Consider the following 15822-nt stretch of genomic DNA (forward strand, 5'->3'; position numbering starts at 1 on the left):
AAGTGGTAATAGTCCGCATGAAAATAGGGCCTTTTATGAAGAGAAAGGAGAATGGATTCTAGGTAGACTAAACAAAAAAAGGTCCGACACACACAGACAACAGACAAATAGAAAAACCAAAACAGTAGCATCTAATGTAAGGTTAGTCATAAAAATCTTATCAAGTCAAATGCAGCTATATATTCAAGGAATAGCATATTGCTAGTATGAAGAGTATTCTAGGTGTGCAAGGATGGTTCTGTATTAGGAAGTCTGTGAATGCAAATCAGAACAGTATTTACCTAAAAAGAAAAAAAATACCTAGGGGAAAGGCATTGGATCTGATTTACCATCTATTTCCTGTTGACTCATTCCTCCAATAAATATTTCTTGAGCACCAACTATTTGCTAAGCATTTTTCTAGTCACTGGATATAGGATGAACAAAATGGGCAAAAACCCTCTGCCTCATGGAAGTTACATATTAATGATTAAAATTCTATGTAAAATAGTAAGAATGTGAACTATCCTAAATATGGTAAAAATTATCTTTCAGATGTTAAATATTAAAAGACTAAAGATCTTCAAATCCCAGAGTTCTTATTTTATTTGTCTTTTGAGCACAATTTTAACAAGGCTTCTGAGAAATGTAGATACATGTTTTGAGTTCTTGCTTATTAAGAATATCTTTTTACCCCCTTGCAAATGAAAATAACTTGATATATTTTTCTGGCCTTGAATATTTTCCCTTTAAACTCTCAAAATGTGGCTTCTTTTCCTTCTGACATTTAATATTAATAAGAAATGATGTGAAGCCAATCTTATTTCTGTTTCTTTGTAGGTAAGCCATTTCTTCCCAGTCTTGCTCAGTCTTGCTTTTTTTTTTTTTTAATTTCTCTGATATGAAAAAAAACTTACTGGAGTATGTGTATGTGTAGGAATCCTGATTAATGATGCTCTTTATGACATCCTCTCAAATTGAAATATGTCTTTTTTTTTTTTTTTTGACTCAAGCAATGTTTCTTCTTCCTTTTCTTGTTTCTCCTCAATTTGCAATTTTCTCTTTCCAGGCTTTATATTTTATACCTACATGGGACCTTCTGGATTTGTCCCCTACATCTTTATTTTTCTTTAATTGTTCACCTCCTTCTGCCTTTTGTCTGATCGCAGGGGCACTCTTGAGCATGCCCTCTCCTGCTTTGGTTCCCCTTGATATCTAGTGCCTTCTGTTTGTACTTTGCTGTCAGTTTTCTTTGTTGTCAGACAGTCTTTCCTTTACAAAATTGCATGAAGTTGCTAGAAGAAATATCTATTCGAACATTCTCAGAATACAAATTAAACATCCCTCTTTACCCTAGCAACCTTATTTACTAGAAAGATGTTGCTCTGATCTCCAAGTCTGTGCTTTTCCAGTGTCAGATGTTGAGCCTGAATCTCTCAAGAATTATTTGTTGACCTTTTAGACATTTAGGTGTAGACAAGGAGAGACTGAAGAAGTTTAGGCTTAGGGTAGTTTTTCTTTGCTAGTTCTGCATTCCGAAAACCTGGTAAAGAGACATAGAGCCAGAGGCAATGATGATGATCTGGAGCTCTGCATTCTTTGCCACAGCTCTTTTTCCCGTGTTTGTGTGATCTGGAAGCTAGCTGGGGTAGTGGCCTCATTTGCCCACCTGGCACCAGGGTCATATGTCCTTGGACAAGCTCCAATGTACCAATGTAGCCTTTATGCAGCAAGGACTGGGAAACTTAATTCAAACAGGTTCAGACAATAAAGGGGAACATGGGTGGTTAACCGAAAGAAGGTGAACTCTTGAAATGTTATGCCACAACCTGGTGATGTTGTCAAGAACCCAGTTTCTTTTGATCTCCCTTCTCTACCTCTGAAGTGTCAACTTCACTCTGAGGCAGAACTTCCTCACAGAGACAGAGGGGCTGCCATAAGACCCAAAGGTCCTCTCTGCACCCCACATGATGCTGTAGGAGAAGGAACTCACTGACTCAGAATGGGCAACTGGACTTCATGTAATTATTGAAGGGAAATGCACTTTCACTGTTAGGTTTAGATCAGTCGTGGCCCTCCTCCTGCCCCTAGAGCTGGGATGGAGTCCATTCACTACTATTCCCTGCCCCATCACACCACAGCATTAAATGGGTGATGGGGAGTCACCCATAACATATTCAGAATTTTAATGTCCTTTTACTGTGTTCTCAGAGTTGGAGACAAGTTCTGGAAGTGGTCTGAATACTGCAGAGATACATTTACTTAGCTATGTGAGTCTATTTTTAAAAAAGATTTTATTTATTTATTCATGAGAGATACACAGAGGCAGAGACACAGGCAGAGGGAGAAGCAGAGGGAGGAGCAGGCTCCCTGCGGGGATATCAATGCGGGACTTGATCCCAGGACCCCGGGATCACGACCTGAGCCAAAGGCAGATGCTCAACCACTGAGCCACCCAGGTGTGCCCCAGCTATGTGAATTTATTATATTAATCACTCAGTTTAAGAAAATTGTGAGTGGGAGCGATTATTATTCCCATTATTTTGGTTTTATCCCACTTTGATATTCCATCAATCCAAAAATCGATAAGAGGGGAGCAAAGAGACTAGATTAGAAGAATTTCATGGAATAATGCTAAATTTTGATATTAAAATATGGAGGTTTGGATTCATTCACTTATGTAACAATTTTTTTGAGCACCTGCTACTTTCCTGGTATTTCGTTCTTCAATGTGAGGATACGATGTTGAACCAGGTAGAAAATGCTCTTGCTCTTGAAAAGTTTAAGTCATAGAAGAGATTAGAACAAAGTTAATAGATCTCTAAGCGTGAAAGTGTTATAAAAGAAAAAATATCAGCTACTCTGGGAGCACATGGGGTAGGCACAAAATCTGGGCTTAGGGAAGTAGTAAATGCTTATGTGTTAGAGAAAAAAGATATCTGAGATAAGACTTCAGGGTTGGGCAGTAGTTGGCCAGGTGAAGGATGATGAAGGAATCTTATAGCAAGGGGGAACACCATGTGGAAAGACCCAGAAGTGAGAGGCAGCAGAACAAGATTCGAAAGCCAGAGCACCTGGATTCAAATCCTGGCTTGGCCACTTGGCAGCTGTGTGATGGTGAATGAACTAATTTCTTTGTGCTCCCATCTGTGAAACAGGGATAAGTGTGGGAGCTACCTCATAATGTTGTTATGAAGATTGAGCAAGTTAGAACAATGCTTTGTTTGTTAAATAAGAAATGAAATACATCTTACATAAAAAATAAAACATCCTTCCACACTGCATCAGCCAAGAGTGAGTAAGAATTTACTTTCTGGTGTCTCTCACTCAAGATAGCCATGCTTATTCTCTAACCTCCAGAACAATGGGTCCAGCTGCTTAAACATAAGACTTCCTGCTGGTTCCTTCCCTGGACTAAGCCAGCTCACTCAGGACACAGGCTAAAGTACAAAACCAGATGAGGAGTGAGTGTAAAACACAGTTCAGTCAATGAGTCAATGCAAAGGGCATCAACGAGTATCCTAGAGAGATGGTTATGTGACATCTAGGATGGAGGCAGGCAGTGAACCATGCCAGTGTGTCTCTGACCATCTGTTGTCTCCGACAACAGATCTTTGTCAAAGCTTCTTTACCCTGTGCAAAGGCAAGACTCCATCTCTGGGAAGCCTGACCAGGACCAAGTCAGGCCCAGATCCAAAGAAACCACAATACAAGGCAAATTACAAAGCAGTGACTTGTTCATTCAACAAAAAATTTATTAAGTGTTTAACATGTTCCAGGCAACATGTTAGGTGCTAGAAGCATTAACAATAATATGCTGTCTTTGTTTCTAGTTGTCTAAACTATTCAGAATAGTAAGTAGGATAGGTAACATATAGTACAGTGCTTTGGTAAAAATATGCACAGGGCAGTATTGTAGCAAGCTCAAAATTCTGATCACACCAAGCCCAGTTGCAAGGATGAGGGGAGAGGCAAAGAAAAAGGGCAGGATTAAATATTCTTCACAAAGGAGAAATCCAATTATTAACATAAGATCAGGGTTAGCTGGCTTCTAGAGTGGCCTGTTGAAGCCACTGTAAAACATGATTCTTTCTAGAACCTAGGTTAGAGACTGCAGGTTGCAACATGCAAGGACAGAATCATATAACAAAGGTAAGGAGAATATATGAATAAAAGAAAATTGCACATTGTTCATAAAATATGAACAAATGTCAAAAATATAATGGGTTAGAATACTATTCAACAATAAAAATGAAAGAGGTCAGGAATGCTGCTAAATATCTTGCAATGCACGGATAGCCTCCCACAACAACAAGTTATTTAGACCAAAATATCAATGGCTGAGGTGAGAGGCTGGTCTTAAGAGGTAAGCAGAGGCCCAAAGGGTTAAGGGGTCAAGCCAAGGAATTTGTCCTTCCACTTAAGAATAGCATGGAAACGTGGGATTCAGTGTGGGATTGGCATGATGAGATCTGAATTTTAGATAGATCGCTTTCAGTGTAGCACATTGAAAGTCCTATAGAAATCAAAGTGGTGATGTTCAAGAGGCAACTGAAGATATGATTATGACACTCAGAAGAGAATGGAATTGTAGGCAGGCAGCAGGGTGCATAAGGCAGTGTACATGGGAAGGCCTAGCCTAAGAGGAGTAGAGCATCAGACAAGAAGGCAGAGCTCAAGAAACACTAACAAGCCCAGGAAATGGAACTTATGAAGGAGGCTAAGACAGTGGCTAGAAAGTTGAGGAGAAAACCAAAACAGAACAAGACTGTGTGGTATTACCGAAGTCAAAGTAGATTGTTTCACAGAGTCCAAAGCTCTGCAGAGAGTTTGAGTAATATGAAGACCAGGAGTTATCCAATGAATTTAGCAACAAGGAGGTTAAGGGAAATGATGGTAAGACCAGGTTCAGTGGTGTGTTGGGGACAGAAGTCAGGTGTAGTGGGGATGGAAGTCAGAGGAATGGGAGGTAAGAAAGTTTTGAGGCTGTGGCGTGGGAGGCTGTGAGGTTAAGAGACTCATTTGAGACATGTGGCTGTGACAGGGAAGGAGGAGATCAGTGACAGCTGAAAGGCGATGTGGGGTCAACACATTTAAATGCTGAGTGGAAGCATCAGTAGGCAAAGCTTATCAGAAGTATAAAAGAGGGAAATGAAAATGTCAAGATTTTCAGGAAGGACAGAAGTTATCACTCGACCTAGGTTGAAGGACACTTCTGCAAAAAAAGCAGGAGTGAAGCACAAAGGGATGGGTACAGGCAAAGGAGTTTGTGGGTTTGGTGGCAGAACATTGAGGAGATCCCCAATCTGAAGCTTTCAGCTTTCCCAGTGAACGAGGTAAGGCCATCTCCCTCGAGCGAGCTGGTAAAATGGCAGGGTTGGGACGTGGGGGAGAATGCACATCGCTCGAAATAGCTGTAACAGTGGAAGACGAGGGAGCAGAGAGAGTATGGACAAGGTAGAGGCTCTATGGAGACTGGGGACGTAAATATACAATGACACCAACGTGTGTGTTTTCCCAGCAGCAGCCAGCAGGCTACTTACATATTTGACTAAAGTAGGAAGTAGATTCACCTCTGGTTGAGATTTTTAGCAGTCAGATGGGACAAGCCTCAGTGTAAGACCACATTATCTAGACTGGAGAGGGCTGGAGAGCTGGAGATAAAGGCGGCAGGGTGCTGAGGGACAGAGAGAGCAGAGAGGTCAGGGGCTGGCAAGGTCTAGAACAGCCTTGGTGGGAGTAGCCGGAGGAGAGAGCTGGTTGCGGTTAGACAGATGGATGATCTAGAACATGACACGATCAAGGGTGATTCTGTGGGCCAGGATAACAAACAGTGTGGAGGTGAAAGGCATTGTATAGGAATAGATTCAGGAGTAAAGATGGATTTTCTTTCTTTCTTTCTTTCTTCTTTCTTTCTTTCTTTCTTTCTTTCTTTCTTTCTTTCTTTCTTTCTTTCTTTCTTTTCCTTCCTTCCTTCCTTCCTTCCTTCCTTCCTTCCTTCCTTCCTTCCTTCCTTCCTTCCTTTTCTTTCTTTCTTTCTTTCTTTCTTTCTTTCTTTCTTTCTTTCTTTCTTTCTTTCTTTCTTTCTTTCTTTCCTTCTTTTCTTTATAGAGACACACAGAGATGGGGTGGGGTAGGGGGGACGGGCAGAGACACAGGCAGAGGGAGAAGCAGGCCCCATGCAAGGAGCCTGACGTGGGACTCGATCCCGGGTCTCCAGGATCAGGCCCTGGGCTGCAGGCGGCGCTAACCCGCTGCACCACCGGGACTGCCCAAAGATGGATTTTCTTCACCAAAGCTGATTTGTCTTGGCAGACTGGAGGTCTAGCACACCTCTCAAAATGAGCTCAGATCATAAGTAGTGTTTTGTTTCCACTTCTCAGTTGCATTCTATCCATAAATCTAGACCCGCTAGTACTTGCTACACTCAAATCTACCTAGCAGTCACACTTGAGGAAATCATGTGGAAAAGAATGGAAACATTTCTGAAGGCTACAAATGGGTATGCACCATTGTGTGCTCATTGACTTGAGGGTTAGAGCTACGGAAAATGTGGCAGCCTGGACTTTATAATAGTCCTTTTGTAAACAAACACCTACTTGGCCCATTTACACCGATACTTTGACTTGCACCAAACAGGGCCATATCAATTTCTCCTGTATTTTATTTTCAGTTCCAGGGAAGGAGGAGATACTCCCTGGGGGATTTTAAACAAATGTAGGAAGAGGCCTGAAAGTCATCTCCTCCAGCTGACCTTTGGTGTGGAACTGTTTGGTATCCTCTCTGTGTGGTTGCCCTGTCCATTCCTGGAAAAGTATAGCTTTCAATCCCAGTCTTTAATTCCTAATCTAGCCCTCTGTGTGTTACTCAAAATTCCTGGGATGCCACTAGAGAGAGGGGCTGGGGGTGGGGAAACCCACCCCACCTCTGTCCAACTTGGAATGACAGTCGTGTTCCGCTGTCCCTTACATTGAATGAAAGCTCTCCTTTCATCCCCTGCCTGCAGTTTGGCCCTTTCGGTTTTCAGGGATGAGCTTGCATCCTTTTGCATGCAGAAACATCTTTGGAAATTCCAGCGAGACCTCTTCTAGTGCATTTTCCCTTCCTCAAGCTACATAGTCCCCTTTACTTCAGCACTCTTCCCTCTTCTTAGGCACTGACACCTACACGCTGTCCCCCTTCTCTTCTAGCAGGTACGTCTAGATAGCCTTCTCAGCTTTGCCAACCCACCCCCCTTCAGTTTTCTCTGAAAGTGGGAAGAGGGAAGTGTAAGCTCTACCAGGAGGTAGGCTTTCGGCCTCTGGAGGACTGCGCTCAGGTTCCCTCTACTACCCACCTGGGACAATCTCACACTGTCAACCATATCAATGCGGGATATAGGAGGATCCTTTTGCAACCTCTAATGTATATCCAGAGCCCCAAACCACCTGCAGAATGCCAGAAGTGGGACTGAACCCGACACAATCTAAGCCAATGCTTTGCTATGCAGAAAAGAAGTTGAGGTGGAGCAATATTACACTTGTCCAGATCATGGCAATCGGCAGGGGATTCAAATCTAGGTCCTCTCTCCCGAATCCCATCCTCTTTGTTTATCAAATTCCCTGGGGACAGTATCTCGTTTTCTTCTCCCTAAATTTCCATGCCAGAATAATCTTTCAGCTCAGTTCCACGTATTAGTGCTGCGAATATTCATTTCCCAAACTGCAGGAGCTTCACAAGAACACAAAGTGGATGCAAAAATTAATCTGTTATTGGGTGTCATGGATCATAACAAATACAAAGTGGGTGAAAACACACAAAAAGTAAAGCCTTGGAGTGTTTACAGCCTTATGACATTCATCAGGCTGCGGCCAAAATTGGACAGGACAGAGCGTCATAAATCACGGGGCTGGAAGGGGCGAGCAGGGAGAGAAGCAGTGAGGCGGCACTGATGCCTCCAGCCACATTCATCACCTGCACCTCCCAGGGGCTCTGGCGACAGCACCGTGTGTTCAGAAGCAGTAGGTCTCCCTGAGCTCTCTGCAGGCCTGACATACGCTACTGATATTCAATAATTAAAGGTGCTCGCAGGGCCAGCTAAGCCCCTCCTCACTGAAACAAGGTTATAATGAATCTGGATTTTCAAAGATGGAATGGAAAAAAAATCCCTGCAGAGCTGGCAGGGAGAGAGATAGAATTGACCTCTTTTCCTCCAACGACAATGGAAAACCTAATCCTCCATCTCCTGGCCGAGAATGAGGAGTGCTCCCACAGAGAGGTACACGAAACAGGCTGTGAAAATGATCTGGGGAACGAACTGGGAAAATCAATAACTTCGTGGAAGATTCTAGGTCAGATTCTGAGACGGCTCCAGCACCAACCTCCTGAGCTGTCCTTGAGGGGACAATATTGCAAAAACATCGGCCTAGAGGTCAAGATGCCCTCACCTTTTAATATACTCACAAACCACCCCTGGGGGGCTGCGGCTTTGGGCCTGCTGGTCTTCTGCTGCTGGCCTGGGGTCTTGGCTGCTCTCTGTGCAAGTTTAAAATTCTCAGTGATACCAGGAGGGCTTCATGGATCTCCCTGAGGGCTGAGCTGCACTCTCATGGCCAGGCCAGCCTCAGCCTGCAGGGGTAAAAAGCCAAGCTCTTGCTGACTGGAGTGACCACCAGCAGGCTATGCAGTGTCCCTGCAGCTTCACATCGTGGTGGCCCTCGCTGACCTGCCTCCGTTGCTCGTATCTCTCTTCCATTCTGAAACATTTCCTATTAAGAGTCCCAAGCCATCAGGTTTCCAGATGGGCAGCATGGATCTGGGGATAAAGGTACATTCTAGCACATGAAATGCTCTAAAATTTAAAAAATTAAATTTTAAATTAAATTTAAAAAATAGTTAAAATTTATTCATTTTAATCTTCTGCTTTTCTTCTGCCCGACACACAGACAACAGACACTTTCTAAGTTCTTGGCCTAAACATCTCTCTTTTTTCCATAAGGGAGTCCTTGTGTCTTCTTTACTCTTGAGTTATTATGTTCAAATGCTCTAATCCATCCAAGTGCAACTATTTCAAGCCTCTATAGAGTCATCTTTTTTGAAATAATACTATCAGATATAGTTTATATTATGTCATGTATACAGTGGTTATAGTTCATATTTATGTCATATTAGTGCATATCTTATTAAATATAGTGTGCTGAGTATTACTCCCATTTCACAGATGAGGACATTGAGGTTCAAAGAGGTTAAGTAACTCAGTAAGGGTTGGAAGGGGAACATACACCCTGGTCTAATCTGAAGCACAAGCTTTTCCCCCTGAATCACTCCAAGAATTGTATCTAAACTTTCACTTATAAATCAAATGCTGGGGCACCTGGGTGGCTCAGCGGTTGAGCATCTGCCTTTGGCTCAGGGTGTGATCCTGGGGTCCTGGGATCGAGTCCCGCATCGGGCTCCCTGCATGGAGCCTGCTTCTCCCTCTGCCTGTGTCTCTGCCTCTCTCTCTGTGTGTCTGTCATAAATAAATAAATAAATAAATAAATAAATAAATAAATAAATAAATAAAATCTTAAAAAAAAATAAATCAAATGTCAACCATTACAAAGTGAGCCAGTAAAGAATGGGTCTTAGAGGACCTTTAAAATCTCTTCCATGGCATGGTGGGGTGAATGATTCCAGTGGATGTTTGGAAATCTTTGACAGCTGACTGAATTCTTTATTTCTCCCCCTGATACTGTGGGCTGAGAAGAGAATGAGTCCGCCCCGTGTAGGACCTGGCTCTGCTCCCAGCTCTGCCCCGTTAAGCTTATGCCTGGCTCTCCTCTCTCATCACTGCAAGCTTGGTAGGTCTTGTCCTTATACCAGCGGAAAGGAGGTCACACACGGAGAGGAGTGGGGTCATTCCCATGTGCACGGTGGAGGCCAGCAGCAGTTGGCATCGGGTATTTATAAACCCAGGTGTGTTACGCTCTGGTGAAATAGTTTTCCTTGAAGGAAGACCTTGTTAAGAACAGAGAGTTCTGGGTACCTTAAAAAAAAAAAAAAAAAAAAGGTACTTTCCTGCTCCCATTGCTGGAAGCACAAGAATTTTCTCCGTCTTCATAACAAGAACCTGGTAGGGTTCCTGGAGGTAGAACTCACGAAAGCATGGGGATCTCCCCTAGGATAGGGCCTCCAGGATTTTCAGTTCTTCGGCTATTCACTGAGCCTCCAGCCATTGGCAACGACAATTTCAAGTGTTCCTGCCTGTACTGGTTCCAGTAACGGTGGCTTCAGCTCCTGGGCATTTGGCTCTGAGAAACTGTGATTCTGTCTCTACCCCTCTGTCTCTCCAGTTTTCAGGGCAGCAGCTTGCCCTGTGACCCCATTTCTCTAATGGATCTAAGAAGAGTTGTTAGTTTTCAGTTTGTTCAGTTTTTTTTCTTGTGAGAATGGCAGTTCAGCAACTTTTGTGTCAGATCAGAAAATGCCTTTGTGGGGCACGTGAGTAGCTCAGTGGTTGAGCATCTGCCTTTGGCTTAGGTAGTGACCCCAGGGTCCTGGGATGGAGTCCCACGTTAGGTTCCCCACAGAGAGCCTACTTCTCCCTCTGCCTATGTCTCTGCCTCTCTCTCTCTCTGTGTGTGTCTCTCATGAATAAATAAAAATTTTTAAAAATATGCCTTTGTGCACAGAGGAAGGAAGTGGAAAAAAATTAATGAAACTGCTCTTTGCCATGGTTGAGGTTCAGAAAGCACAGACTGAGACAAGACCTTGGTGCGGGTGGTTAATGTGATCTCTGGGGCTGGAACAGTTGGGTAAGGTGAGTCAGAAAGATGAGAAAAGCCAGTGAATGGTGTGGCTCTAGCCTTCTGGTTTCCTGGCACTGGTCTGCAGTGGGGGTGGCAGGGTAAGGTGCTTTAGGGACCTTGCTTTAACACATCTTCACCACAGTCTTGGAACAGAGCCTGAATAGTTCTGACTCTGGTTTTAAGGCTGCCTGTATTGAAAAAGAGGAAGTACTGTCGAGAATGGGAGTCGGGGCTCTATCTGTAGGGGCTTCGGGATGGTCTGAGTTGGTCACTCTCCTTTCTGGGGCTCAGCCTCCTTCACGCTCATGGAAGGTCTTTCTACTGCAACTATCCAAATGGTTGTCTATGGAGGCAAACCCCAGCATTCCATGGGGACCGTATAGGGCCTGAAGCCAAACAGATTTTCAGGGAGAATGTGAAACAAGCCGCACCTTTGAAAACTTACGAGTTTTTGTTCAAGTTCTTTTGATTTTACACAGCTCTTCTGATTCTCTTTAAAAAGCCTATTTATTTATCTATTTATTTGTTTGTTTGTTTTTGCCCTTTTGGTGCCATCTTTGCTCTCTGGAATGGAGTCCTCAGTGGGCCTAGCCCTGAGCCTGAGCAGCAGCTGGCTCTGGGCTGCTGTCCTACTTCTTAGCTCACTTTTCACACGTAGCTGGCTATCAAGATGGTTGCTAGATGTGAGTCCTGGGGGAGCAGTGGCCTTGCCCAGGGAGGTTCACAGTGTGGGGACAGGGGTTACGTAACAGGAGGATGATAGGAATGAATGTGTATCTGGAATAGCTTGGAATATATCTGCGTATCTAGGAATGTGTAGTGATAGGAATGTACATCTCTGCCCAGTCTGAATTCTAAAGTGACGACTGGGATCCCTGGGTGGCACAGCGGTTTGGCGCCTGCCTTTGGCCCAGGGTGCGATCCTGGAGACCCAGGATCGAATCCCACGTCAGGCTCCCGGTGCATGGAGCCTGCTTCTCCCTCTGCCTATGTCTCTGCCTCTCTCTCCCTCTCTCTCTGTATGACTATCATAAATAAATTTAAAAAAAAAATTAAAAAAAAAAATAAAGTGACGACTGTGCTCTCCAAGCCCTTATATGCACACTTATTTGTAGGTTGGGTTTTTTGTTTTTTTGTTTTTTGTTTTTGCCATGTACTACTGTCTCTATATACTTTCATTTTGTTGTATTCCCAACATGTTTAAGAAAGGTTTTATGGTAACTTAACAGAGAAACATGCAATGCCGTGACAACAACAAGTAGCAAACCCTTCTATTTGCTTGCCAAGTGCTGATAGCTATTTTAAAACTCATTCAATACTCAGAACAACCCTGAGAGATAGGTGGTATTATTATAGCCACATTTTAGATGGAGAAACTGAGGTATGGAGCAGTGGAGGGGCTTCCCCAGGCCGCCACGGTAGGGGGTGGAGGAACTGGGATGCACCCCGGGGCAGGCTGGCTCTGTGCTATGCTCTGCATTAAAAGGATAAGCCAAGAAAAGTGAGACAGGGAAGTTGAAGGTAGATGCTCCTTCACTGATCTGTCTTTCTTGCTATCCTGAGAATAAGGATGAGCAGATTCTAGGTATTTAATGATGTGTCATCTGCTATTTTAAAGACAACTGTCTAATTCTGCTTTCCCTGTTGTAAGTAGTTGTGAGTAGTCATAATGTGCAGTATAGGGGCTGGGTGAGGAGAACCTGCTCCTTCTATTACATTCTGGGACAACGTGGTCTTAACGCCTTCCTTCTTCCCCTCCAGGTGACCCTTTGCTGAATTGTTCTAAGTGGAGTAGTAGTCCTTCTTAGGATATACCCAGGAGCGCCAGCCCAGAGGGTGCAACCCTTAGAAGAGCAGCATGAAGACCCCCCACTCAGGTTCCTCAAAATTGCTCCTTCTGTCTTCTGCTTGTTCTTCTACCATTAGTAACCCATTCCTTCTTTAGACAAGCTCACACTTTCAGGAGATTTAGTGTAGCCTCAGAGAAGTTTAAGGCCTGGCTCTGCCACTTATTAGGTCATCCTGGAGTCCAGGAGGTGAAGATGTGTCTGGTATCCCGAGCACAGCAGGCACTCAAATTGTAGTATTAATTTCTCCTTATTCTGAACCCCCAAGGCAGGGTAAATGGACTTAGCTTAGGGGTCATCCAGTCTCATCATTTCCCAGATCAACCACGTCCAAAAATTTTTGTATCTGTTCTGCATGTGCCTATAGAGTTTCTGCTAGTTGAAGGGATGTTTAAAAATATAAGTAAAATTATTGCTATTCTAGGGACTACATTTCTTTCTCCCTCTCTGTCTCTTTTTAATGTGAGGCTTGAACTCAAAACCTGGAGATCAAGACCTGAGCTGAGATCAAGCCTCGGATGCTTAACTGAGCTGAGCCACCCAGGGGCCCTGGGACTACACTTCCTGTTTCTTGTTTCTCTCCTTTAACCAAACCAAATCCCTCCAGCTCCTTCCACCCCTGAGCTAGAGCAACTACAGAAATAAATTATCAAGTGGATGACTGCCATAAAGAGAAAAAATTAATTCCTAAGGGCTTTCCAGGCTTCTCTCAAATCCTGTGGGTCCAATTCCAAGCTCCTAAAATTATCTGGGTACACAAGAGTTTTCTACATCATCTGTGTAGACATAGGTGCCCTCAATGTGTAAAGTTAGAAAAGCAGAGAGTTTGTATAAAACAGAATATCCGGGGAGGGAGGGAAGAAGAGGAGCACGTGAAAGTCTAGAAGGCCAGAGAAGGTTTAGGCTGATCCTGTCTGAGCCATGCTAACCCTAATGGGGCTTCCAAGGACATAAGGTCCTGCTTGTCGTTTTCTCCCCTATTTGAGTTTAAAATCCAGAGGGACAGAGCTCACTTTTTAGAATCTTGGAGTCTAAGTTAGAAGTGACTTGAAGGTCATCTGGTTCTGGTCCCCCACCCTCTGAGTGGGAATTCTCTCTATCCTGTCCCTGAAAGACGGCTCCCACACCTGCTTGCATCCTGCCCTGCAAGATAATTTACATGGCAAATGGCAGAGTTAAATAGCTTGGTGTCCTGCCCCAGGACCCAGGAGATCTCACTAGACCTAACCACTGGGTCAGGGTTCAAGATGGTCCTCCCACCCTGGCTCCAGAGTGACAGCCTAGAACCTGAAATACCATCCTCAGCTTCTTCTCAGGGACATCACAGGTTTTAGAGCCCCACAGGCCTGGGTTCAAGTCTCACGAGCCTACACTGCGCAATGGCTGTGTGGCTTTGGGCAAGGCGACCCACTCCTCTGTGCTTTCACTTGCAGAAGACGAGGAATAATCCCCCCATGGGATGTGGTGAGGAGTCACCGGTGCCCGAGACAGCATCGGACACAGGCTCCCCCAGCTGCCTTCTCGTGTCTGCGCAAGAGTGTGAGCATCCATGTGGGTAGAAACCACTGCTCGGTGGCATCTATCCCAGCGCTGAGCATAGTGCTTTGCCTGGTGTAAACATAAGAGAAAAATAAAATCCCCAGGGCACTTCCAGGTGCCTCCAGAATCTAGAACAGAGCTCTGCTCTCAGATCCCTCTCGGCAAGGCCTGTTCACAAACTGGCAAAACTCTGCTGCCCTCTGTCTTCGAAACGAAAACCTGTTCTGTGGGCTCCAACAGTGGAAAACGAAACTTAAGAAGACAGCCGATGCATTCCAGGCTGAGAAACCGAAACTGAGGTAGTTTTTGCTTTTTTTCTTTCTCCCTTCCCCTCTTGCCGCTTGCCCAGTACAACGGAGCTCCTCACCAGGCATGGCTTCCCAGCCTCAAGGGAAGCAAACGGTGTCAGACGTCCGGACATGGGAGCAGACATTTCAAGAACTGATGCAGCAGGAGAAACCTCGGGCCAGGTGGACTCTGAAGCTGGATGGGAAACTCGAGCCAGACTGCCTTGCAGAAGGGTGGAAGCAGTACCAGCAAAAAGGATTTGGCAGGTGAGCCAGGGTTTGCCTCTTGGCAGGCCTTCTTGGGCACAGGGGGGTCAAGCTCAGCAGCCATTGACTGCTTTTTTGGAGAGCTCCTTCTAGGAGCAAATGTCACCAGGACCTCCATCCTTTCATGGTCACAGTGATCTTGTGGTTGGCAATGCCTCCAACTTGCTTAGCTGGAGGGAGTTTCCTCTTTTGCTAGTTTTCCTCCCTAAACGTTTCTGGAAGTCCCCAAGGCTTGCTTCCATATTCCATAAACCTGCCCTCCCCATTCCCCACCACCTCCTGTTCCAGAGTGCCTCCATCCAGACACTTCTGCTATTTCCGCCCCCAGTCCAGACGGGCAGCAGCCCTCCTGGTCCAGCCCCAGCCTGGGACCAGGGCCTTCCTCGAAAGAGCCAAGACTTGGAGGGAGGCTACACAATCACTTTGACCCTGACTTTGCTCAAAGCCTGGGGATAAGAGAGGGAATGATGCAGCAAGCAAGACATCTAAAACCTAGATCCTGGAGTCCCTAAGTCACACCCTCCCCTCATGGGCGATCTTCCTCTTTAGCCTCCAGAGTCTGTTCCTGCAGAGCCTGTGCTGGGGGTAAGGGTGGGGCGGTGGTGAGAAATGCTGACCTAGGCAACCGGGTCTCCTTTTAGGGGGCACACAGGGACCTTCGCTCTACTTTCCACCTTACTTGTCCTGTTTTCCTCTCTGCCGCACCCTGACTCCATCTGTCCTCTGCTCCATCTTTTGGATTATGAACCGTGCTGGTGCGTTTTCAGACTTCTATTTCCTTATCATGACACTCTGCCTGTTTGGCAGGCCCTTTCCTCCCTCCCTTGTGCTCATCCTTCAAGGACCAGCTCAAGGGCCGCCTCCTCCTTAAAGCGTTCCCTGGTCTTCCGAGGCAGTGTTCCTTCTTCTACATTCCCATAGATAATGGGAATAAATATACGTATTTAAAAACAGTCTGCTTATCCCTTTATGACTCAGTTTCCTTATCTGGATATTGGGCTCAATAATGCCTACCTCGGAGGGGACCTTTAAAGATGAAGGGGGATAACACTGCAGCCCTTATTACAAGGCCTGCCTCAAAGTAGTTATTTTATATGTTTTTTTTTTGTGATTATTAGGAGGTCCAAATTTGGC

The 15822-nt window shown here is 44.9% G+C and overlaps 1 protein-coding gene across 14 annotated transcripts in view; it reads left to right on the forward strand.

The window, feature by feature from the left end:
- Positions 1 to 14360: 14360 nt before the first annotated feature.
- RTP4 (receptor transporter protein 4) overlaps positions 14361 to 15822 on the forward strand; it is a 114630-nt gene continuing 113168 nt past the window's right edge. For 12 of the 14 annotated variants that reach the window (XR_007408141.1, XR_007408142.1, XR_007408143.1 and 9 more), the window contains exon 1: positions 14549 to 14688. Coding sequence is in view for 2 of the 14 variants with exons in the window: in XM_025451326.3 (XP_025307111.1) it covers positions 14507 to 14688 (182 nt within the window). In the remaining 12 variants the exon portion in view is untranslated. Of the gene's footprint in view, positions 14689 to 15822 lie in introns of all 14 variants that reach the window. The other 2 variants (XM_025451326.3, XM_035710252.2) reach the window with 2 other exon arrangements.

Source organism: Canis lupus, chromosome 34 (assembly GCF_003254725.2).
Source record: "Canis lupus dingo isolate Sandy chromosome 34, ASM325472v2, whole genome shotgun sequence".
Taxonomy (NCBI): domain Eukaryota; kingdom Metazoa; phylum Chordata; class Mammalia; order Carnivora; family Canidae; genus Canis; species Canis lupus.